Raw genomic sequence first — 25,060 nt, forward strand, 5'->3', positions numbered from 1 at the left:
TGTTGGGACCTGCAAAACTTTTCAAAGTTTTTCTTGCTCTTCTTGCATATATGTTTTTACCACATGAACTTTAGTATCAACTTCCTAACCTCATATAGTAGCTTGTTGGTATTTTTACTGGAATTACATTAAATCTGTGAATTAACTTAGTAAGAACTAACATCTTTTTAATACTGAATTCTATTAAAGAACATGAAATGTTTTTATATTTAAACTTATGTGTCTTTTAGAAGTGTTTTAGAATTTTCCTCCTATAAGTATTTAATCTTCGTTGCTATTGTAAATGGATTTTTCTGTATCATTATGTGCTGTATTTCTTTATTTTTTGTATATATAAGGGGCATTTTTGTTTGTAAATTTTATATTCTGTTAATTTACTCTAAAGTCTTTATTGTTTGAGTTAGTTTCGTCTTTGAATCTGTGGGCATTTCTAGGTATACTATCATATCATTTGTGAGTAGAGATTGTTTTACTTCTTTACCATTATTACTCCTGTAAGTAATTTGTCTCATCTAATTGCCTTGGCTCATACCTCTAGTACAGTATTGAATAATAATGGGTATAGTGGACATCCTTTCATTGTTCCTGATCTTAGTGGAAATATCTCTAGAATTTTCTCATTAAATACAGTCATGGCCTTAGGACTGTGATATATATATTTAATCACTTTAAGGAAGTATCTCTCCGTTCCTATATTTGTGAGTGAATTGGTGTTGAATTTTATCAAAGCCTTTTTAATATCTATGGAAATAATCATGATTTTTTCTCTTAGATTTATTAATATGATATATAATACTGATGGATTTTAATATTGAAGTTACCTTATATTTGTGAAGTAAATACCACTTTGTCCTGGTGTGTCATTTTCTTAAGGTGGTCTTGGATTCTGTTTGTCAAAATTTTATAATTTTGTGGTAAAGTACACTTAATATAAAACTTATCATCTTAACCATTTTTAAGTGTACAGTTTGGTGGTATTAAATACATTCATATTGTTGTGCAACCATCACCACCATCATCCCCATAACTCTTCAATTTGAAAAACTGATTTGCTTGTTAATATTTTATCTAGCTTTGTGCGTCACCATTATAAGTAACATTGTTTTATACTTTTCTTTCTTTGTTCTGTCTTTATCAGTGTTATTTATGCTTGATTCATGAAAGGAATTAAGGAAGTTGTCCTTCCCTTTTAATGCTCTGGAATCATATAGAGAGCGTTGGGACTAATTATCAAAATCGACCCCACAGTTGGCTGCTATACAGTACTGTTAGTTTAATGGCACCCTCTTCTTTCTCCTTTTTCTCTTCCCGGTGGCCAAAGGCGGCTGCTTCTCATTTTTGTCTTTTTTCTTTCCCAGAATCTATGCATTTTATAGATTGTGTTCTTTAAGTCACACGAACTTTTAAGTTCCTTCTGTGTGGTTTGTGTTTGAATCCACTCAGATTTTTTTTTTTTTTTTGGCATTTTCAAACTTAGTGTGGACTTAGTCTTTGTAGTAGTATATTTTTAATCAATGTTAGGTCCTGCCTGTTCAGTTTTCCACAGGTTTTTTTGTATTGTGTTTTGGTCTGTTTCTGCTTATCACAAATCCTTGTTAGATCAGCAGGGTTAGAGTGGAAGCAGGAAGGATCAAGTGCTGGTGTTAATGTTTTTTCTGTCTTTATTCACAATAATTTTGAAGCTTTGGCACTCTCTGTCTTAAAGTTACCTTAAAGGCTGAAGGTACTGTTTCATGTAGAATTTGCTTTTTCCTTCTTGTTGCCTATGGTTTGGGAGGAAATAGTGTGAAGTAGTTGTGTATGCATTTGCTATTTTCTTCAGCTCTTAAGAATTTTTATAGTATATTACTACATGTTTTTTTTCTAGTCTCTTAGGTATAAACTACAGAACAAGTGGATTAGAGGCAATAGTGACTTTTGGAGGGTGAACATAATTAATCCTTTTCTATTGTTAAAGGTTACGGATGAGGCCATTTAAAAAGAACTGGAAATGTGATTTAGATTCAGCCTTGAATGAAATAGAGGTAGGACACTTATTTTTTTTAAATAAATTGCTAGGATCTCTGAGAACCAATAACAGCAAAGAAACTTTGAATAGTGGGAAAAGATTTTTAAATGCTCAAGGAAAAGAAGTCTAATATTTTTTAATACTTTGAAATGCAAACAATTTCTAGAGTTATGGACTATTCTAGAAATAATTGTTCAATTTCAAAATTAACAGATTAAGGTATAATAATCTAAGGCTTATTAGCCTTTAATTCTTGTCACTGGACAGACTCGGTGCACAAGAAAGTTGGCTTTCTTGTCATAATCCACGGATGGCTGCAGTATGTGAAATGATAGCAGAAAGCCAAGGTCAGTATGCCCTCTCCAGGCATTTGGAGTATAAGAAATAGAGAACTTTCAGGATGATTCTACTGTTTAGTTTTTAAGATCATTTTTGTACTCATATAGTAATTGTTGGTCTAGTCTTAATTAGTATTTATATCCTTGAAATAATTTTTTGTTGGTGTAGAAAACTATTTCTTTGTTTATAATAGAGAATAATGAGAAGATGGTAAGTTTACTGAAATTTACTCTGTAGTCCCTTTCATAGAAGAAATGTAATGCCCAAAATGATATTTGGGCCCCCAAATTATAAATGGGTAGTAAAATACTGTATTTCTGTAGAGACAGCTCAAATCATATAGCTAATCATCTGTTTTCCATAAAATCTATCTCCACTGTCTAGTTCAGGTTTGGGGGTGATATCATTCAGTACATTAGGAAAAGATTATTAAAACAAATGTATATTGCCATCTGGGACTTATAGTCAGAAACACAAATTGTACAATAGCAAGTATTGATGGTATAACACTGTCAGTAAGTTTATAAGATCTACAGAGATTGTGTTAATAATTTCTGTATATCTAATGCCTACATGTGCCTATTCCATTATATGTTTTTATAAGTAATGGCTTTCTTTCTTTTTTCTTGCTTCATTTCTAATAATTCTGATAGCATTGTAAAGAAAAAGGTGACTGGACCAAACTGGGAAATTTATACATTAACATAAAAATGGGCTGTGAAAACTTTGCAGATTTCCAGAGATTTTGTGCTTGTATTGCTGAAACACTAACAAAAACCTGTAAAGAAGAGAGGCCAGGTGTTCCATTTTGTGAATTTGCTGAAACAGGTAAAATGTCACTGGGTCTCAGTATTGTGTATACTAGGGTGGTGCAGTGTTTTAACAGGAATGAAAAGCTCTTACTATTTTCCATGTTGGGGATAAGTTAATATTGCAGATTTCAGAGACTTCTCCTTCTCTTTATAAATCTTTTATCTTTTTATTATGTTAGATTATAATGATATAAGGTCAAGAATTGGTGTTTTAATACCTCAGTTTTCATATTCTTATTTGTCTTTTCATTCAGGTAAAACTATTGCTAACAAATTATACTGGAGGACTTGAATTTTTGAATCATTTAGGTTGTTAACTACCTTCACTACTACAAGTCAACAAAATTCATATGTTTTTGAGACTTTTTTTTTTTTTTTTTGGCATAAGCTCTTCACTGCTGTTTCTTATCAGAGGTCGGCAGACCTTTTCTGCAAAGGGCCATGAGTAAATCTTTTAGGCTTCACACAATCACATATGATCACACAATCACATAGTTTTCTTTTCCTTTCAAATAACCCTTTAAAAACAGGGGAACCATTCTTGGCTCACAAACTATACAAAAACAGGCTACAGGCCAGATTTGTCCTATAGGCTGTGGTTTGCCAACACCTGGTCTTTGTTCTAGTATCAATAATTTCATATTAATTTGCCTTTGCTGCCATTTTAAATGACTTTTTCACTTTTTTCCATATGCCTACTTTGTGTTGCAGTTAGCAAAGATCCACAAAATAGTGAAGTAGATAAAACTTTGCTGGGAAGAATTGGAATCAGTGCTATGTACTTCTATCACAAGCTATTACAGTGGTCCAAGGTATGTCATTAAATTTTTGTTTGGGCTTGGTACAGAGAGTGTTAAATTTTTTGAAAGAATATAGTTAATTCTGCAAATTAGAAATTTGCTAATAATTGTTATAAGTGGCAAAATGAGTCCCAGACTAGTAAGTGAATTATTAGGTAGGGTATTAGGCAAATGTGGAAAGGCAGTAGCATGAGATCAGCTACCCTGAAGATGTATCCGAAGTATGCTAAGTATCATATTTATTTGAAGCAACTTTCAATACAGAATTTTGCTACCTCTTAAGTATTGACAAAATTAACATAATTTTGCAAAAGTCCAGACACCTTTTTTAAGATGAACTCACAATTAACAGAACTTAAAAATCACCTCCTAGAATGCTCTGGAACACTATATACCAAATATCTTGATATCTACCTTTGAGGTTTAGCTCACCATAGAAGTGGTCTAGTTATTCTGAACCATACCGAAGTACCATTCTTTCGGTTTCCCTGGAGTGGCAGGTGGTTTTAGATTCAATAAAGTGAAATAAAGTAGAGGACAGGAAAATCTAAAATAGAAAGGAAGTGCTGAGGGATGAATGGAGCAGTTGAGAGTGTGGTCAATACTGAATCAGCTATTGTAACGTATCTTTTGTTACTTCCTTCTTCTTATAAAAAGGTTATTTTATAACTGAATATGTTCAATGACATTTAAGTACATGGTCATTCATACATATACAAATTCATGGATTTTTTCAATTAAAAAAAAATAAAAACAACAGTAGAATCCTTGTACATAAGGTCTCCAGTTTCCAAGGTCCTTAAGAGGTTAGCATTCACTGTGTGGTGGGCCTGGGATGGGCAGAATATACCTTTTTTTGGGGGGGGGGATCAAAGTTTTTTTTATTTTTTATTTTTTTAAATATTTTTTTATTATGTTATTCACCATACAGTACATCCCTGGTTTTTGATGTAAAGTTCGATGATTCATTAGTTGCATAAACACCCAGTGCACCATGCAATACGTGCCCTCCCCACCACCCATCACCAGCCTATCCCATTCCCCCACCCCCCTCCCCTCTGAAGCCCTCAGTTTGTTTCTCAGAGTCCATAGTCTCCCATGCTTCACTCCCCCTTCTGATTACCCCCCCTTTCTTTATCCCTTTCTTCCCCTACCGATCTTCCTAGTTCTTATGTTCCATAGATGAGAGAAACCATATGATAATTGTCTTTCTCTGCTTGACTTATTTTGCTTAGCATTATCTCCTCCAGTGCCGTCCATGTTGCAGCAAATGTTGAGAACTCGTTCTTTTTGATAGCTGAGTAATATTCCATTGTATAGATGGACCACATCTTAATCCAGTCATCTGTTGAAGGGCATCTCGGCTCCTTCCACGATTTAGCTACCTTGTCCCTGGTTTCACAGTCTAGCTTAAGGTTCATTATACCATTAATTTCTTGAATATTTAATGCTTGAGAAGTTGAGGACTACATAACAAACTATTTTTGACAAAGATGGATTTTGCTGAAATTTTAGGGTATATTTTAATTTTATTTGTTATTATTTTCTTAAGAGGCTGGTGAGTTTGTGCCTGTATTTTAATTTAAAATTTTCACTATCTTATTTGGAATGAATATTTTATTTATTTTACTCAGTATGAATTTTTTTAGTGAAATCTATTCCTTTTGAACACAAGTAAAACCATTGAAATTAAGCTAGAGCTATCTCCTTAAAAATGCATTCATTTCTATAATCAACTTAAAAGTACTTTGGCATCACAATATGCATCTGACTCAAATAATATGGAATATAATATAAAACAAGGATCCACAAACTAAGGGCCCAGTCTGACCCACAGCCTGTTTTTGTACATCTCAAGAGCTAAGAATGTTTTTTACACTTTTGAAGAGTTAGAAAATAAAAACAGCAATAACCAAAAAGAATGTGCAGCTGACCAAATGTGACCTGCAGAACCTAAGTGTTTACTGCTGGCTAATTATAGAAGAAGTTTGCTGACCCCTTATATAAAATAATACTGTATGTCTAATTTCTGATGTCCAAACTAGAGATAATCTTTATGTAGACTATGTGAAATAATTAGTCTGTTGAAAAAAACAATTTTCAGCCAGCAGTTTTATTTTTTTCCCCACTATCATTCTTTATGTAAATTTGGTAAGACAGTATCTTGATTTTCACTGTCTCTCCCTCTTGGCTCTTAGGATGATCAACAGAAGCGCAAAAATGTGTAGTTAGTAGTTTTCCACATTAGGGTAAGAAATCCTTTTTCCAAATGAAATCTTTAGGGGAAGCACAAGTATAAAAACACTTGAAAAAGGGGGTCAGCAGGGTGAGGATAATATGAGGCAAAGCCCTGCTTCCTACCCTTCCCTGTCTGTCTCTGTGGCTAAGCAGGAGGGGACTTAAGGAAAGAGTCTTGAGAACCATCTGTCAGAAGGATGATTCAAATTGGGTAATTGACTTCTGTATAATTACTGATGTTATATCTCTGTGATACTCTAAATGGATGATACTCAATTAGTGTTCTTTATTTTTACTCTAGGGAAGGAAAGTCTTAGATAAACTATATGAATTAAAAATACATTTTACAAGTTTAAAAGGACTTACAGGGCCTGAGAAGCTAGCACCAAGATGTCAAATTGTGAATATTGCAGCAGAAATTTTTCTAAAAAGTGGAAGCCTAGATGGTGCCATTTGGGTATTGAGGGGTAAGTTATAATGTATGCAAGCATAACATAACTTGTTGTTATAAATTCTTGTGTGTGTAATTACCTTAAATTGATGTTGAATTGTGGGTGGTAATTTGGCCTAGTAAACCTTAGTGATCATGTAGGTAGGAAAGGTAGTTGTGTAAAATGGAAGGAGAAAGTTAACCTCACTTTTTTTTTTTAAGATTGTATTTATTTCTTTGAGAGAAAGCATGAGCTGGGGGCGGGGGCAGTGGGGACAGGAAGAAGCAGGCTCCCTGCCGAGCAGGAAGCCAGATGCAGGACTCCATCCCAGGACCCTGGGATCAGGACCTGAGGTGAAGGCAGACGCTTAACCGACTGAGCCACCCAGCCACCCGAAAGTTAACCTCACTTTAAAGAAAAATTTGTATGACCTTTTATTGAAAACCTAGTTCTTACTTTGGCCTAGGAACCATACAAAAATGCTTTACCTCGATTATCTCCATTCATCCTCATGGAAACCCTATGAGTTTAGAATTAGTACAAGCCCCCCCTCCCTCGCTTTTTTTAAATAAAAAATGTCAGAGACATCAAGCAACTTGCCCAAACTGATGTAACAAGTAAGAATTGGAGGCTGGATTCAAACCCAGATAGTCCAGCTTCAGAGCCCAGGCTTCAGCTGCTACCTGAGATAGGGAAATCCCTACTGTAATCTGCATAAACTCTTATCTTTGTACATACAGGCAAACATGACTTCAAACCAAGACAAGTAAAGCTTACTTCCCTAGTAAGTCAATCCATCTAGCAGAAATTACAATGAAATTAAGCCAGCAGAAGCACTTAAGATTAGTTTGCTATGAGGTAAATAAAAATTTAGAGAACACACTGGTAACACAGCATGCTATCTAATGGTAGCTCTGGCTACTTGAACCATCAGGCAGACTTTATTTGATAAAATGGGATAACAATGGAGAAACCTCAAGAATCTCTGGGTTTAGGTGGGAAGATGGAATATATGCACAAACAAAGCAAATAGATAACCTTTACACTAACACACACATACCAGCATACATACATATTCATATGAATATATAATTAACATATTATTTATATGGAATTATTACATATATATAATACCTGGTATTTACTCAGGGCTGAGAGTTTATGGAATACAGAGGTTGTGGACTTCAGGATCAAAAAGCTTGTCGGAAAAGTTTTACTTCAATTTAACAAACATAGCCAGTGAAGTTTGCTAAGCGAGGAAGAGTAACCAAAATACAAAAATAGAAATTAGCAAAATGTAAGCCAAGCATTCTTTGTTAGAAAGAAGAGATGTGGCAAGAAATGGAAAGGTTAAAATAGTTGGTAAAAATGAGCTTGCGGCACCTTGTGACAGGAAACTTCAGCCTAAAATTTCTGGCAAAACTAGTCTTTCTCAAACTAGAGCCTAAAGGAGAGTTTGTGGGAGGGTGTGGGATGGTCCATGGAGATTTTACATTTTTACAATTTCAGTGTTATCTTTAAAAATTGTATAAGTTACAAACATAGGATTCTCTTTTGCAGGGACCATTTCAATGGAAAGTCAGTCATAAATAAAAATTTACTTCTTCAAAAGAAGGGCCCACAGAAGTATGCTGACTTCTTCCCAGAATATTTTTTTCTTTTTGGTGCTTGAAAATCAGGGGGTTTTTGTTTTGTTTTGTTTTTGCTTTATTTTTATTTCTTATTATTTTTATTATGTTCAATTAGCCAGCATATAATATATCATTAGTTTTTTTTAACTAATTAATTAATTTAAACTGATTTTAACTAATTTAACATCATTAGCTTTCAATGATTCATCAGTTGCGTATAACACCCAGTGCTCATCACAACGCGTGCCCTCCTTAATACCCATCACCCAGTTCCCCCTCCCCGCACCCCTCTCCCTTCTGTAAATTTGGTTTGGTGCCCTGATTCCAGAGTCTCTCCTGGTTTGTCTTCCTCTCTGATTTCTTCCCATTCAGTTTTCCCTTCCTTCCCATGTCGTCCTCCTCACTATTCCTTATGTTCCACATATGAGTGATACCATATGATAATTGTCTTTCTCTGCTTGACTTATTTCACCTAACATAATCCCCTCCAGTTCCATCCATGTCGATGCAAATGGTAGGTATCCATCCTTTCTGATGGCTGAATAATATTCCATTGTATATATGAACCACATCTTCTTTATCCATTCATCTGTTGAAGGGCATCTCGGCTCCTTCCACAGTTTTGCTATCGTGGACATTGCTGCTATGAACACTGGGGTACATGTGCCCTTTCTTTTCACTATGTCTGTATCTTTGGGGTAAATACCCAGTAGTGCAATTGCTGGCTCATAGGGTAGCTCTATTTTTAATCTTTTGAGGAGCCTGCATACTATTTTCCAGGGTGGCTGTACCAGCTTGCATTCCTACCAATAATGTAAGAGGATTCCACTTTCTCCACATCCTTCCCAACACTTGTTGTTTCCTGTCTTATTAATTTTTGCCATTCTAACTTATGTAAGGTGGTATCTCTTTGTGGTTTTAATTTATATTTCCCTGTTGACTAGTGATGTTGAACATTCTTTCATGTGTCTGCTAACCTTTTGTATGTCTTCTTTGGAGAAGTGTATATTCATGTCTTCTGCCCATTTTTTGACTTGATTATTTGTTTTTTGGATGTTGAGTTTGAGAAGTTCTTTATAGATCTCGGATACCAGCCCTTTATCCATAATGTTATTTGCAGATATCTTCTCCCATTCCATGGATGGCGTCTTAGTTTTGTTAAATATTTCCTTTGCTGTGCAAAAGCTTTTTATCTTAATGAAGTCCCAGTAGCTCATTTTTGCTTTTGTTTCCCTTGCCTTTAGAGGCATGTCTTGAAAGAAGTCGCTGTGGCCAATGTCGAAAAGGTTACTGCCTATGTTCTCCTCTAGGATTTTGATGGATTCCTGTCTCACATTGAGGTCTTTCATCCATTTTCAGTTTATCTTTATGTATTGTGTAAGAGAATGTTCCAGTTCCATTCTTCTACATGTGGCTGTCCAATTTTTCCAGCACCATTTGTTGAAGAGACTGTCTTTTTTCCATTGGTTATTCTTTCCCGATTTGTTGAAGATTAGTTGACCATAGAATTGAGGGTCCATTTCTGGGTTCTCTGTTCTATTCCATTGAACTATGTGTCTGTTTTTGTGCCAATACCATGCTGACTTGATGATCACGGCTTTGTAGTATAGCTTAAAGTCAGGCATTGTGACGCCCCCAGCTTTGGTTTTCTATTTCAACATTCCCTTGGCGATTTTGGGTCTTTTCTGGTTCCATACAAATTTTAGGATTATTTGTTCCAGCTCTGTGAAAAATGTTGATGGTATTTTGATAGGGATTGCATTGAAAGTGTAGTTTGCTCTGGGCAGCATAGATGTTTTAATAATGTTTATTCTTCCAGTCCATGAGCATGGAATGTTTTTCCTTCTCTTTGTGTGGTCTTCCATGTCTTTCACAAGTGTTCTGTAGTTTCTAGAACATAGATCCTTTACCTGTTTGGTTAGGTTTATTCCAAGGTATCTTAAGGTTTTTGGTGCTATTGAAAATGGAATCAATTCCTTAATTTCTCTTTCTTCAGTCACATTGTTAGTGTATAGAAATGTCATTGATACCTGTGCATTGATTTTGTATCCTGCTATGTTGCTGAATTGCTGTATGAGTTCTAATAATTTGGGGGTGGAGTCTTTTGGGTTTTCCACATGAAGTATCATGTCATCTGTGAGGAAGGAGAGTTTGACTTCTTCTTTGCCAAGTGGAATGTCTTTTATTTCTTTCATTTCTCAGCCTATTGCTGAGGCTAAGACTTCTAGTACTATGTTGAACAAAAGTGGTGGAGTAGGCATTCCTGTCTTGTTCCTCACCTTAAGGGAAAAGCTCTGTTTTTGCCCCATTGAGAATGATATTCGCTGTGGGCTTTTCTTAGGTGGCTTTTATTATATTGAGGTATGTTCCCGCTATCCCTATATTTTGAAGAATTTTAATCAGGAAAGGATGATATATTTTGTCAAAGCCTTTTCTGCATCAATTGAGAGAATCTTATGGTTCTTGTCTCCTCTTTTGTTAATGTGATCTAGCACATTGATTGATTTCTGAATGTTGAGCTGCCCTTGCATCCCAGGAATAAATCCCACCTGATTGTGGTGAATAATCCTTTTAATGTACTGTTGGATCCTATTGGCTAGGACCTTGTTGAGTATTTTGGCATCCATATTCATCAGGGATATCGGTCTGTAATTCTCCTGTTTGATGGGGTCTTTGTCTGATTTTGGGATCAAGGTAATTCTGACCTTATAGAACAAGTTTGTAAGTTTTACTTCCATTTCTATTTTTTTGGAATAGCTTCACTAGAATAGGTATGATTTCTTCTTCAAATGTTTGGTAGAATTCCCCTGGGAAGCCATTTGGCCCTGGACTCTTGTTTTTGGGGAGGTTTTTTATTACTGCTTCAATTTCCTTGCTGGTTATTGGTATGCTCAGATTGTCTGTTTCTTCCTGTTTTGGTCTTGGTAGTTTATAAGTGTCCAGGAATGCATCCATTTCTTCCAGATTGCCTAGTTTGTTGGCATATGGCTGCTGGTAATAAGTTCTAATAATTGTCTCTATTTCCTTGGTATTCGTCATGATTTCTCCCCTTTCATTCATGGTTTTATTAATTTGGGTCCCCTCTCTCTCTCTCTTTTTCTCTCTCTTTCTTTTGGCATAAGTCTGGCCAGAGGTTTATCAATCTTTTTAATTCTTTCAAAGAACCAGCTTCTAGTTTTGTTGATCTGTTCTACTTTTCTTCTAGTTTCTGTTTCATTGATTTCTGCTCTAATCCTTATTATTTCTCTTCTCCTGCTTGGTTTAGGCTTTATTTGCTGTTCTTTCTCCAGATCCTTTAGGTATAAAGTTAGCTTGTGCATTTGGGTTTTTCTAATTTTTTGAGAAAGGTTTGGATGGCTATGTACTTCCCTCTAAGGACTGCCTTTGCAGTATCCCAAAGGTTCTAAACTGATGTGTTTTCATTTTCATTGGTTTGCATGAATTGTTTAAGTTCCGCTTTAAATTCCCGATTGACCCATTCATTCTTTAGCAGGATGCCTTTTAACCTCCAAGTGTTTGCATTCCTTCCAAATTTTCCCTTATGGTTTTCCTTGCGGCTTCCTTGTGGTTCCAATTTCAGTGCATTGTGGTCTGAAAATATTCAGGGAATAATCTCAGTCTGTTGGTATCGGTTGACACCTGATTTGTGACCCAGTATGTGGTCTATTCTGGAGAAAGTTCCATGTGCACTCGAGAAGAATGAGTATTCTGTCATTTTAGGGTGGAATGTTCTATATATACCTACGAAGTCCATCTGGTCCAGTGTGTCTTTCAAAGCTCTTGTTTCTTTTTTGATCTGCTTAAATGATCTATCTATTGCTATGAGTGGAGTGTTAAAGTCTCCTACTATTAATGTACTATTATCAATATGATTCTTTATTTTCATTAGCAGCTGGCTTATGTAGTTGGCTGCTCCCATGGTGGGGGCATAGATATTTACAATTGTTAAATTTTCTTGTTGGATAGATCCTTTGAGTATGATATAGTGTCTCTCTACATCTCTTACTACAGTCTTTGGTTTAAAATCTGATTTGTCTGATATGAGAATTGCTATCCCACCTTTCTTTTGAAGTCCGTCGGCATGATGAATGGTTCTCCACCCTCTCACTTTCTTTTTTTTTTTAAGATTTTATTTATTTATTTGACACAGAGACAACCAGTGAGAGAGAGACAAACAGGGGGAGTGGGAGAGAAAGAAGCAGGCTCCCAGCAGAGGAGCCTGATGTGGGGCTCAATCCCAGGATGCCAGGATCACGCCCTGAGCTGAAGGCAGGGCTGACACTTAACGACTGAGCCACCCAGGCACCCCGACCACCCTCTCACTTTCAATCTAGAGGTGTCTTTAGGTTCAAAATGAGTCTCTTATAGACAGCATATGGATGGGTTCTGCTTTTTTTTATCCAATCTGAAACTTTGTGCCTTTTGATGGGAGCATTCAGCCTGTTCATGTTGAGAGTAGCTATTGAAAGATACAATTTTAGTGCCATCATATTGCCTGTAAAGTCCCTATTTCTGTAGATTGTCTGTAAATTTCTGGTCTATATTAGTCTTGGAGTCTTTCTTCTTTTATAGAATCCTCCTTAATATTTCTTTCAGGGCTCTCTTGGTGGTCACATATTCCTTCAGTTTCTGCTGGTCCTGTAAGCTCTTTCTCTCTCCGTCCATTCTGAATGACAGCCTGGCTGGATACAGTATTCTTGGCTGCATGTTCTTCTCATTTAGTACACTGAATATGTCTTGTCAGCCCTTTCTGGCTTGCCAGGTCTCTCTGGATAGGTCTGATGTTATTCTGATGTTCCTCCCTCCATAGGTAAGAAATCTCTTCCCCCTAGCTGCTCTTAGGGTAGCTTCCTTGGCTCTAAGATTTGCAAACTTCACTATTATATGTTGGGGTGTTGATCTGTTTTTATTGATTTTGGGATGGGTCCTCTCTGCCTCTTGGACACGAATGCTTGTTTCCTTCCCCAGATTAGGGAATTTCTAAGCTATGATTGGCTCAAATATACCTTCTAGTCCTCTCTCTCCGCCCCCTCAGGGATCCCAATAATTCTGACATTGGAATGTTTCATGGCGTTATTGACCTAAGTCTGTTCTCATGGGCTACTAGCTGCCTATCCCCTATCTTCCTCAGCTTCCTTCCTTTCTGTCAGCTTATCTTCTATATCACTAGTTTGTTCTTCTGCCTCATTTACCCTAGCTGTTAGAGTATCCAGTTTGGACTGTATCTTATTCATAGCATTTTTAAGTTCAGCCTTATTAGATCTCATTTCTGCCTTTAGAGATTCTATATTGTCACTAATGCTTTTCTCAAGCCTAGCTACTGACTTCTTGATTGCTACCCTGAAGTCTATCTCTGACATCTTGCTTATATCCATATCCATTAGATCTGTGGCAGAGGACATTGTCTCTTGTTCTTTTCTTTGTTGGGAGTTCTTCCTTCTAGTCATTCTGTTGAGGGATGGTTGAGAGAATGTACAGAATCCAAAATATCAACCACTACGTAAGCAAAATGCACCTTAGAAAAAATCTGAAGTGGTCAAAAGCTACCACAGATATGCCACCAAAGCCAAGATTATCCAAAAAAATTAAAAAGAAAGAAAAGAGAAAAGAGAAAAAAAGAGTTGGGGCGGGGAGAGTGATTATAATCTCTCAGGGTGGACACAGCAGGATGATCTGCCCATTCCTGCTTGATTTTTGGTCTGTGTGTTTGAAGACACTCCATCCCCAAATTGCAAAGAAATCAGAACTTACATGTATATCAAGATAAAATTGAATATATGAGAAACCGGCTAGTATGGGGCATAAATCTATAAAGCATATATATGGAAAAAAATAAAAGTTAAGTGACTTAAAAACTTAGGTTGGAAAATAAGAATCTATTCAAAACAGCAGGGTTTAAAAAAAAGAAGAAGAAGAAAAGAAACTAAAAAAAAAAAAAAGTAAAATTTAGCCTGAAGTATAATCAAGTCATGAGGGAACAACTGGAGCTCCCTATATTATTTTCCTGTGGCGCTGGAGTTTTACAGTCCTGTGGGAGATAAACTTATAATTCATCTGTTCTTCTAGTTTGTCTTCTGGGGGAGTGGCCTGCTGCTTATCTTCTCAGGCGTCTTTGCCTGGGTGGAGTTTCCCCACCCATTGTCAGGGGCATGAACTTAATATGAGCTGGTTGGCTTCAGAGGTTTTTGTTCCCTGGTGTCTTTCCACTTCTCTTTAGAGGATCAGAGCAAACATGGCTGTGCAGGAAATCTCAGGCCCAGATCCCCAGTGTCATGGTGTCCCGTTCCCCCCAACCCCCCCATCCCCGCTCAACAGATCCTCCAGGTCAATCTGTCTCCACCTCTGCGTGTACCAAACTCCACAGACTCATGCAATTCATGCCCGGGGCACCTCTCCTGGGGGAGTCACAGGTACCCACAAGCATCTTTGTGCCTTGTGCCTCCACCACTGCCTGCAGCCGTGGGCTTCATGTGTACACCGTCTTTCACAGCTCTTAGGTCACGCTGGGTGCCGCCCCAGCATGTCTTCATGGGCCACACTGCCCTGAGAGCTGTCCCTGTTGTGGGTGCAAGCCGTTCTATATCTCCCCTAGGATATTAGAGAGCCCACACCTTCTAGTCCTTTTCAGGCTGTGAGGCAGAGGGCAGCCTACTGGCTCAGCTTGTGGTTTATGGTACCTGGAGCTGAAAGTCCCCTCTGGGCTCGCTGACCATAACCAGTCTCCCTGCTCCAGTGCTTGGGCACTCTATCGGTCAGGCTCCTCTGTTCTTTCTGAGTCTCCTGGAATCCTGAGACCACAATGATCCACCTAGAATTCTGCCCTTATTCGCCCCCCTGTGCCCTTTTCAGAATGGGGTGCCTCTCACTAGATTTCCAAGGGTCTGATTTTTTTTGCTCCGGTGTTATATCACTTTCTGGTGGCTGGCTTATGGAGGCTCCCTCCCCCCTCCACTTATCTTCAGATATTTCCCCAAGAAATTCAAGGTTCCACACCTCCTACTTTGCGAAAAGTAGTCGTTTTTCTGCTTGTGGAGATCCAGATAAATCTTCTTACATCTCAGGTGGAATTTGTGTGTGTTCAGAATGGTTTGATAGATATCCAGCTAAATTCAAGGGAGCAGATGAAACAAGGTCCCCTTCTCTGCCGCCGTCTTGCCCCCTTCCCCAGAACTGTTTTGTTCTTAAAAACATTCTGCAGTAAACAGACCTTTCTTAAGAAAGGAAATACAAAGGTCTCTATCTCACTTGTAATACGTGAGAGTAATACTCATAGTAAGAGAAATACTTATTAAAAATGCAAAACACCTGTCAGACTAGCAATATAAGAGTTTAGTGATTTACTTTTCCTGAGAGAGAAACAGGCATTCATATATGTTGTCTTTAGGGGCTTTTTGGCTAAATATCTGTCAAAATTTAAGAGTGCATATTTCCTTTTATATATCATCTCTATTCCTAGGAATTTCGTCTGCAAACACAACTATAAGGTATCCAGAATTTTTTTTTTACCATCAACAGTGATAAAGGATTCGTATAACTTAAATGTCCATTAAGAGAGGACCAGTTGATTAACTGTGTGATCATGATATGATGGAGTAGAATGAGGCAGATATACAGATACTCATTTGGAATGATCTCCAGGATCTATTGCAGAAAGGAATGTGCAGAACAGTATGCAAAGTAACAAAAATAAATAATATGGATACATACATATTTGCTTTTATATCCTTAAAATATTTGTAGAAGGATGCACAAGAACAAGTGATAGTGGTTGCTTCTGGGAAGAGGAATTGAGTGCTTGGAGGACAGGGATAAGTGGCAGATTAACTTTTTGTGAATGTTTTTTTTTAATATTTTTTTCCTTTTGAAAAAAATATGCACTTATTACCTACTAAACTCTTTATAGAAGAGTTATATATTAGTCATGTTTGAGAAATGCAGAATATTTTACACATTTTAGTGAGTGGCAGACTTTATGAAGAGAAGAAATCTATTGTTTTGGCTTTTTAGGTTGACATTTAAAACTCTTTCTCAGCACTAGTAGCTTCTCTTGGCAATTGAACAACAAATTCCTGCCTTCTCCCCTTAACAGCATAAAAAAGAGCCTTAAGGAGGCAGAGTTAAGATGGCAAAGGAGTAGGGGTCCCCTTTTTCAGCTGGTCCCCTGAATTGAGCTGCATAGGTACCAGACCATTCTGAAAACCCACAGAATCAGCCTGAGATGCAGGAAGATACATCTGGATCTCCACAAAAGAACATCTCCAGCACTGAATATTGAGGTACAAAGTGGGGAGCCGTGAATCTGCACACAGATATCAGAAGATAAATGGAATGGGGAGGGAGCCAATGCGCTTGGGCGCTGGGAAATGGTAGCCACCTGCACTAGGGAGCGGGCCGGACTCTGAGACGGCACCCGCGAGAGAGCAGACTGAGACCGTGAGCCTGGGAATCCGCATGCACCCAAACTGAAAACCAGAGCTCCGGAGCAGTCATTGGAACCAGACTGAGACCGGGAGCTCGGGAGTGCGCTCGCGACCAGACTGAAAACCGGCGCTCCGGAGTGCGCGCAGACCACACTGAAAGGGAACTCGTGAGCGTGCACGCACGGGGGCGGCTGGTGGCTGGCCACGTTAGAAACACAAAGGACAGAGACGTGCGGGCCCTGGAAGTGAGGGCTGGGATGCCAGCTTTGGGGTGCACAACCTGGGACGCTGCAGGGTTTTTAGCAGCACCAACAGAAACAGAGTTAAAGAGGCCAGAAGAGCTCAGTGGAGAGCAGACTGCGATCTCTGTTCTGAAGCAGAGGCTAGGATTTGGCCACTGCTGCTCTGACTCTCAGAAGAGCCACAGCAAACCGCCAGGGAAAGCTGCCAGAGAACAAAAGCCCGGAAATACCAGCTCACATTGTGCCCATCCCCATCCCCCCTCACAGGGGACAGGGAGACTCTACCCAAACCGGGTTGCCTGAGTATCAGCACGGCAGGCCCCTCCCCCAGAAGGCAGGCTGAAGAATCAAGAAGCCCACATCCCTAAAGTCCCTATAAAACAAGAGCACACTGCCTGGGTCCTAGTTAATAATTTGGGCTGTGGGCAACCCTGCAAACTCTCCTCATCAGAATGACGAGAAGGAGAAATCCCCCCCAGAAAAGAAAAGACAATGAGTCTGTGGCCTCTGCCACAGAACTGATGGATATGGATATAACCAAATTATCAGAAATGGAGTTCAGAGTAACAATGGTCAAGATGATGTGTAGACTTGACAAAAATATTAATGAGAATATAGAATCTCTAAGGGTGGAAATGAGAGCAAATCTGGCAGAAATTAAAAATTCTATGAATCAAAAGCAGTCAAAACTACATGTTCTGATAGCCAGGGTAAATGAGGCAGAAGAATGAATTAGTGAATTGGAGGATGGGATGGTAGAAGAGAAAGCGAAAACAGAAACTTGGCTAAAAAAAATCCAATCTCAAGAATGGAGATTACGGGAGATTACTGACTCAATGAAACATTCCAGTGTCAGAAACATCCGCATCCGCAAGGGGGTGGAAAAAAACAGAGGTCTAGAAGAGATATTTGAACAAATTGTAGCTGAAAACTTCCCTAATCTAGCAAAGGAAACAAGCATTCGTGTCCAAGAGGCAGAGAGGACCCCTCCCAACCTCATCCACGACAAACCTACGCCACGTCACATCATAGTGCAATTCACAAATATTAGATCCAAGGATACAGTATTGAAAGCAGCCAGGGCAAAGAAATTTCTCACGTACAAAGACAAAAATATTAAAATTAAATCAGACCTGTCTACACAGACCTGGAATGAGAGAAAGGGTTGGCAGGGCATTTTTAAAGCTCTTTCAGGAAAAAAACATGCAGCCAAGAATCCTTTATCCAGCAAGGCTGTCATTCAGCATTGATGGAGAGATAAAGACCTTCCAGAATCGCCAATAACTGACCAATGTCGTAACCACCAAGCCAGCCCTACAGGAGATATTAAGGGGGGTTCTATAAAAGTAAAAAGGCCCCAAGAGTGATACACAACAGAAAGTTACAATCTATAGAAACAAAGACTTTACAGGCAACATGACATCATTAAAATCATATCTCTCAGTAATCACTCTCAATGTGAATGGCCTAAATGCTCCCATAAAAGGCCACAGGGTTGCAGATTGGATAAAAAGGCATGACCCATCCATTTGCTGTCTACAAGAGACTTACCTTGAACCTAAAGATACATCCAGACTGAAAGTGAAAGGATGGAAAACCATTTTTCATGCCAATGGACTTCAAAGGAAAGCTGGGGTAGCAATTCTCATATCAGACAGATTGGATTTTAAACTAAAGAGCGTAGTGAGAGATACAGAAGGACACTATTTTATTCTTAAAGGATGTATCCAACAAGTGGATTTGACAATTATAAATATCTACACCCCCAACAGTGGAGCAGCTAGATAACAAGCCAACTCGTAACCAGAATAAACAGACATATAAATAATAATACGTTAATAGTAGGGGACCTCAACACTCCACTTTCAGCAATAGATCATCTAAGCAGAAAATCAACAAAGAGGGGCGCCTGGGTGGCACAGCGGTTAAGCGTCTGCCTTCGGCTCAGGGCGTGATCCCGGCATTGTGGGATCGAGCCCCACATCAGGCTCTTCCTCTATGAGCCTGCTTCTTCCTCTCCCACTTCCCCTGCTTGTGTTCCCTCTCTCACTGGATGTCTCTCTCTGTCGAATAAATAAATAAATAAATAAATAAATAAATAAATAAATAAATAAATAAAAAGAAAGAAAGAAAATCAACAAAGAAACAAGAGCTTTGAATGCCATACTAGACCAGATGGACCTCATCGATATATACAGAACACTACACCCCAGAACAACAGAATACTCATTCTTTTCGAATGCACATGGAATGTTCTCCAGAATAGATCATATGCTGGTTCAGAAAACAGGTCTCAACCGATACCAAAAGACTGAGGTTATTCCCTGCATATTCTCAGACCACAATGCTTTGAAATTGGAACTCAACCACAAGGAAAAATTTGGAAGAAACTCAAACACTTGGAGACTAAGAACCATCCTGCTCAAGAATGACTCAATAAACCAGGAAATCAATAATCAATTTAAACAATTTATGGAGACCAATGAGAATGAAAACACAACGGTCCAAAACCTATGGGACACTGCAAAGGCAGTCCTAAGGGAAAAATATATAGCCATCCAAGCCTCACTCAAAAGAATAGAAAAATCTAATGTGCAGTTTTTATATTCTCACCTCAAGAAGCTGGAACAGCAACAGAAGAACAGGCCTAATCCACACAGAAGAAAGCAGTTGATGAAGATTAGAGCAGAGATCAATGAATTAGAAACCAGCTGCACAGTAGAGCAGATCAAGAGAACTAGAAGCTGGTTCTTTGAAAGAATAAATAAAATAGACAAACCACTGGCAAGACTTATCCAAAAGAATAGAGAAAGGACCCAAATTAATAAAATTATGAATGAAAAGGGAGAGGTCACAACCAACACCAATGACATAGGAAGGATCATTATAAACTTTTATCAACAGCTTTATGCCAATAAATTAAGCAACCTGGAAGAAATGGATGCCTTCCTGGAAACCTATAAACTACCAAGACTGAAACAGGAAGAAATTGATTTTTTTTATAATAATAATTTTTTATTATGTTAGTCACCACACAGTATATTATTAGTTTTTGATGTAGTGTTCCATGATTCATTGTTTGCATACAACACCCAGTGCACCATGCAATACGTGCCCTCCTTACTACCCATCACCGGCCTCTCCCAGTCCCCCACCCCGCTCCCCTCTGAATCCCTCAGTTTGTTTCCCAGAGTCCATAATCTCTCATTGTTCATTCCCGCTTCTATTTACCCCCCCCCCCTTCTTCTTCCCTTTCTTCTCCTACTGATCTTCCTACTTCCTGGGAAACAAACTGAGGGCTTCAGAGGGGAGGGGTGTGGGGGAACGTGATAGACTGATGATGGGTATTAAGGAGGGCACGTATTGCATGGAGCACTGGGTGTTATACGCAAGTAATGAATCATGGAACTTTACATCAAAAACTATGGATGTACTGTATGGTGACTAACATAATAAAAAATATTATTAAAAAAAGAGCCTTAAAACCATAATTTATATGATTGTTTGGAAGCTGAAGAATAAGTGTCTTCTCTCTTAAAAAATTGTTCCATTTATGGAGAGGCTGCCCTTGAACTTTAAAGTTTATTGTCTGTGGGCTATTCATTGCCTCCACATTTATGGTTTCTCATGGATGAGTGGTGAGAGGGCTGTCATAGGCATTAGAGAAGCTCTGGGGCAAAAAATGAGGGAAGGTCACCATGCACGTGAGTGCAGGCAATGTTAGCCTGAAGCAGCTCAAAACATTCATGGAATTGTTCACCAGAGCAATGGCTGGGGTTAGAGGTGAGGACAAGAGTGTGGGAGTTGGCATACCAGAGGTCTCCTATACTATACCAGAAGTCTCACTTACTGTGGATGTATTCCCCTGGATCCCTCCATGCTTGTTTCTTTCACTCTTTCTAAGATTATAGCTCCTGTTGGGTGGTGCACAAGAGTGAGATCTAAGCTAATAACTCAATCTCTGAAAGCTCCATTGAGTAGGAGGCCTGAGATGCCAATATAAAACCTGGTTCTGGACTAGGGAATATAATACTCTGCAAAACCACAAGACTCAGAAGAATTGACATCATAGGTGGGAGAAGAACCGTAAGGAATGACTACTCAAGATGAATCTGAAAGCAAAAATTACAAAGTATGTGATCAAAACAGTTATCAAGGATTGCCTACAAACTCAATGAACAGAAGAATGTATTCCTGAGAAATTCTAAGTATTAGAGCCATCTTCTAATAAGGAGTTTAATGATATAGATTAAATCCTCAAAACAATAAAGGAAGACACCATAGTCCTAAAGAAAAAAACCCAAGAAAATATGAAATAAAAATAGGTAGGTATGAACCAAGAACAGAAGGATTTGAGGGGGAGATGTCTTTTCAAAATAACCTTTTTTTTTAATGAAGAAAAAGTTTATTGTCTTAATGTAAGTAACACATATTAATTATCAAGAAATAAGAAAAGGTAGATAAGAAAAACTGATAATAGAACTTCCTTATTCAGGTCCACCCAGAAATGACTGTTAACTGCTTTAATGTTACTATACATACTCTTTTTGTACCTCACAATTTTTTTTTCAGGAAACAGTCTTTCTATGGACGTCTTTCTGTGGAAAGGAATATTCTTCTACAACATCATTTACTGGGATGCATGGTTTTCTATCTTATGAAGTAACATATATTTATATAAATATAGATATATAAATATTTCTGTGGATCCACTTTTCTTGGTCTAGCTTGTTTTCAGATGTCTATGAAAAACAATAATCCCTGCTAAATATCCCCACTAATATTACATCCTTAGGATAATACTGATGGAATTGCTGGGTTAAAGAATAAGGATATAGGATAAAGCTTTTTGGTAAAATATAGGTAAATTTGCCCTTATTCCCATTCAGATTTGCATCAAGTTATTTTAAGTTTATTAGAAAGCCTCCCTTTGTGAGAAAATCCTGGAGAACTATTACATAGGTATCTCTTCTATACAGACATTGTCCTTTTAAGGAGTCACAAGTGTATATAAACAGTCCAACTGTTAGTACCCAATATTATGGCTTTAGTTATCAGACAATCTGGTGCATTTCAGGTATACAAACCCTAATTTGGCTATTAGTACTTTCCATTCCAGGTCTTATCTGAGCAAGTGGAATACAAAAGTACCCTACACCTGTAGAAAGGTTATAGTAATCATAGTCTTACCAGTGTGTGAAGATGCATGTTATGAAACACCCTCACCAATATTATTTTTTGAATATTATTTTTCTTATCTCTTTGCTAGTTTGATAGGGAAAAACTGATATTTACTTCTTTACTTTGCATTTAATTGCTTATTAGAAAATTTAACTCTCCTTTTTTTTCTATTTGTACTTACTTTTTCGTGAATTAGTAGTTCGTGTTCTTAGTCTGTTTTCAGATTTTAGTCTTTCTCTTCATTATTGATTTAAGAATGTGAGTATTCGCTATATACTAAAGCATTGTGCTAAGTGTGTTACTTGTGTCATCTCATTTAATCAACACTAACCCCATGAGGTAGGTGAAGGTATCCCAAGATGAAGACACTGAGGTTCAGGGTAGATCACACAACAAATAAGTATGAAGCACGAATTCCGATCCAGGTCTGTCTGATTGCAAAGTCCATATTTTTAAGCCTTATACCAGTACTGTTATTTCTGTAGTCTTTCCTCTAAATGGACTCTATAAAATTGCAAGTAGAGCCAAAGCACAAACCACACAAACAGACCTGGATCTAACTTAGTCAGCCACTTGAGGAAAATGGTGATTCCGATCTTGTTTTTATAAATCCAAGACAGTGGTTCTCAAAGCTGACCATCAGAATACACTGGAAGATTGTTAAAACACAGATTGCTTGGCCCATTCCCAGATTTTCTGATTCATTAAGTCTGGGATGGGTCCTGAGAATTTGCCTCTCTTACAAGTTCTCAGATGTTGCTGATGCTGCTGCTGGTGTGGGCACCTCACTTTGAAGACCACTACCCTACAGCTCTCTCACATGGGGACTTCTCAGACCTCCCCTTGTGTCCCTAAACCACACTTCTTCAAGTCATTCCCTTAGTTTGTTAACCAGTGCTATAAGTATTACCCTTTTTATTATGCATTACTTAATGGATTTTCTTCCTTTAACTATCTTTACAACTTCCTAGGGAGGAAATGTATGGAGGAGTTTTTGTTTTAGATTTTTTTCCTAGTTTTGTTGAGATATAATTGACATACACTACTGTATAAGTTTAAGGAGTATTGCTTAATGACATATATATTGTGAATCGATTAGTACAGTAAGTTTAGCTCATATCCATCATCTCATATAGATACAAAAAAAAAGGAAAAAAAATGTTTTTTTTTTCCCTTGATGAGAACTCTTAGGATCTACTCTCAACAACTTTCCTGTATGTCCTACAGTTAACTATAGTCACCATGTTGTATATTATATCCCCAGTATTATAATTGGAAGTTTGTGCCTTTTGGCCACTTTCATCCATTTCCCTACCCCCACCCTCTGGTAACCACCAATCTGATCTCTTTTTCTAGGAGTGTGTGTGTGTGTGTTAAAGATTTTATTTATTTATGTGAAAAAGAGTGCACAAGCAGAGGGAGAGAGAAAGGGACAACCAGACTCCCCACTGAACAGGGAGCCTGATGTGGGGCTCAGTCCCAGGTCCCTGGGATCATGACCCGAGCCAAAGGCAGATGCTTAACCTACTGAGCCACCCAGGAAGCCCTAGGAGTTTTTGTTTTTTTTAAGAATCCACATATGAGATCATACAGTATTTGTCTTTCTCTTTGTCATTTATTTCACTTAGCATAATGCTCTCACGGTCCATCTCTACTGTGGTAGGCTGCAATTGTTTAAAGCGTGTGTGTGTGTGTGTGTGTGTGTGTGTGTGTGTGTGTTTCTTTTGGTTTGTTTGTTTAGAAAAGTGTTAATCTTTTTGTAGTAGGAAATTTAACATACAGGTTAGCCTGAATACCTAGACTTGTGACTGTCACTGCAGTGTTAATATAAGCATATAAACAATGTTAGTATTTAAGAAAAACTGTTTCATTTCATTTTAAATCAGTGGATGGTTATGTTCAGCACAATGTTGTGTTAGGCAAGGCCATTTTCTTCAGTCTCTGTTTTCATATAACTGTTTCACTTATATCTACCTATGTAGGCATAGCCACTATTTAGGTCATTAACTCTCTTTCCCAAATTATTTTAATCAAATGTGAGCACTGGTCATTTTCAGTGATGGAATATTAGATTTTTGTTAATGTCTTCTTTGTACTTTTCTGTTTTGCTTTAATTTTTTATAGTGATCATTTATATTTTAAAAATAAACATTATTTTTTTAAAGATTTATTTATTTTAGAGAGTGCACATGAGTCAACAGGGATAGAGGGAGAAGGAGAGAGAGAAATCTCAAGCAGACTCCCTGCTGAGCATGGAGTCCAACGTGGGGCTTGATCCCAGGACTCTGAGATAATGATCTGAGCTGAAATCAAGAGTTGGATGCTTAACTGACTGAGCCACCTAGGTGCCCCAAAATATAAACATTATTTTAAAAGTAAATCAGTTAGCTTGGTCTCATCCTAAACAATGATAGATTTCGTCTATGAAATCATCAGTTTATTCTGGTTTTTATACTAACGTGCTGTTTTATTTTTATAATTTTTGTAATACACAAATGAATTATTTAAAATTATAATGTAACCTAAAAATCAATTAAGTACTTACCATCAGTGATGCATATATATCACACTTAGGAAATACCATACTGTAAATTATGCCCTTAGTATTATGATAGTTCTATCTTAATAATATTCATTATTATTAATAATATAGTTTTTTGGTAATCTCACTGACTAGCCTTAATTAATATTAAAGATAGTAGTCCTTGATCTGTTGGATATTTGCAAATATTTTTCTTAGCTTTTCATTTTCCTTTAACTTTATATTTTTGCATTTTTGTTTTTCTTCTTTTGCCCACCTGACTTTTTTTCTACTTAAACATAAACTGCTTTTTATCTTGTTAGTATTCTTTTTTTTGTATAACTTTTTATTTTTTTAATATTCCTTTTTTTAGTATAGCTGACACACTATATTACATTAGTTTCAAGTGTACAACATAGTGACTCAACATCTTTATA

The 25,060-nt window shown here is 37.6% G+C and overlaps 1 protein-coding gene across 1 annotated transcript in view; it reads left to right on the forward strand.

Annotated features, from left to right (window-relative positions):
- The window catches only part of TOPAZ1 (testis and ovary specific PAZ domain containing 1), a 129,410-nt gene that overhangs the window by 90,566 nt on the left and 13,784 nt on the right, over positions 1-25,060 (forward strand). The window contains 4 exon segments of the mRNA XM_008711910.2: positions 1,958-2,024; positions 3,001-3,175; positions 3,871-3,971; positions 6,499-6,664. Coding sequence (XP_008710132.2) covers positions 1,958-2,024; positions 3,001-3,175; positions 3,871-3,971; positions 6,499-6,664 — 509 coding nt within the window.

Source organism: Ursus maritimus, unplaced genomic scaffold, assembly GCF_017311325.1.
Source record: "Ursus maritimus isolate PB19 unplaced genomic scaffold, ASM1731132v1 scaffold_20, whole genome shotgun sequence".
Classification (NCBI taxonomy): Eukaryota; Metazoa; Chordata; class Mammalia; order Carnivora; family Ursidae; genus Ursus; species Ursus maritimus.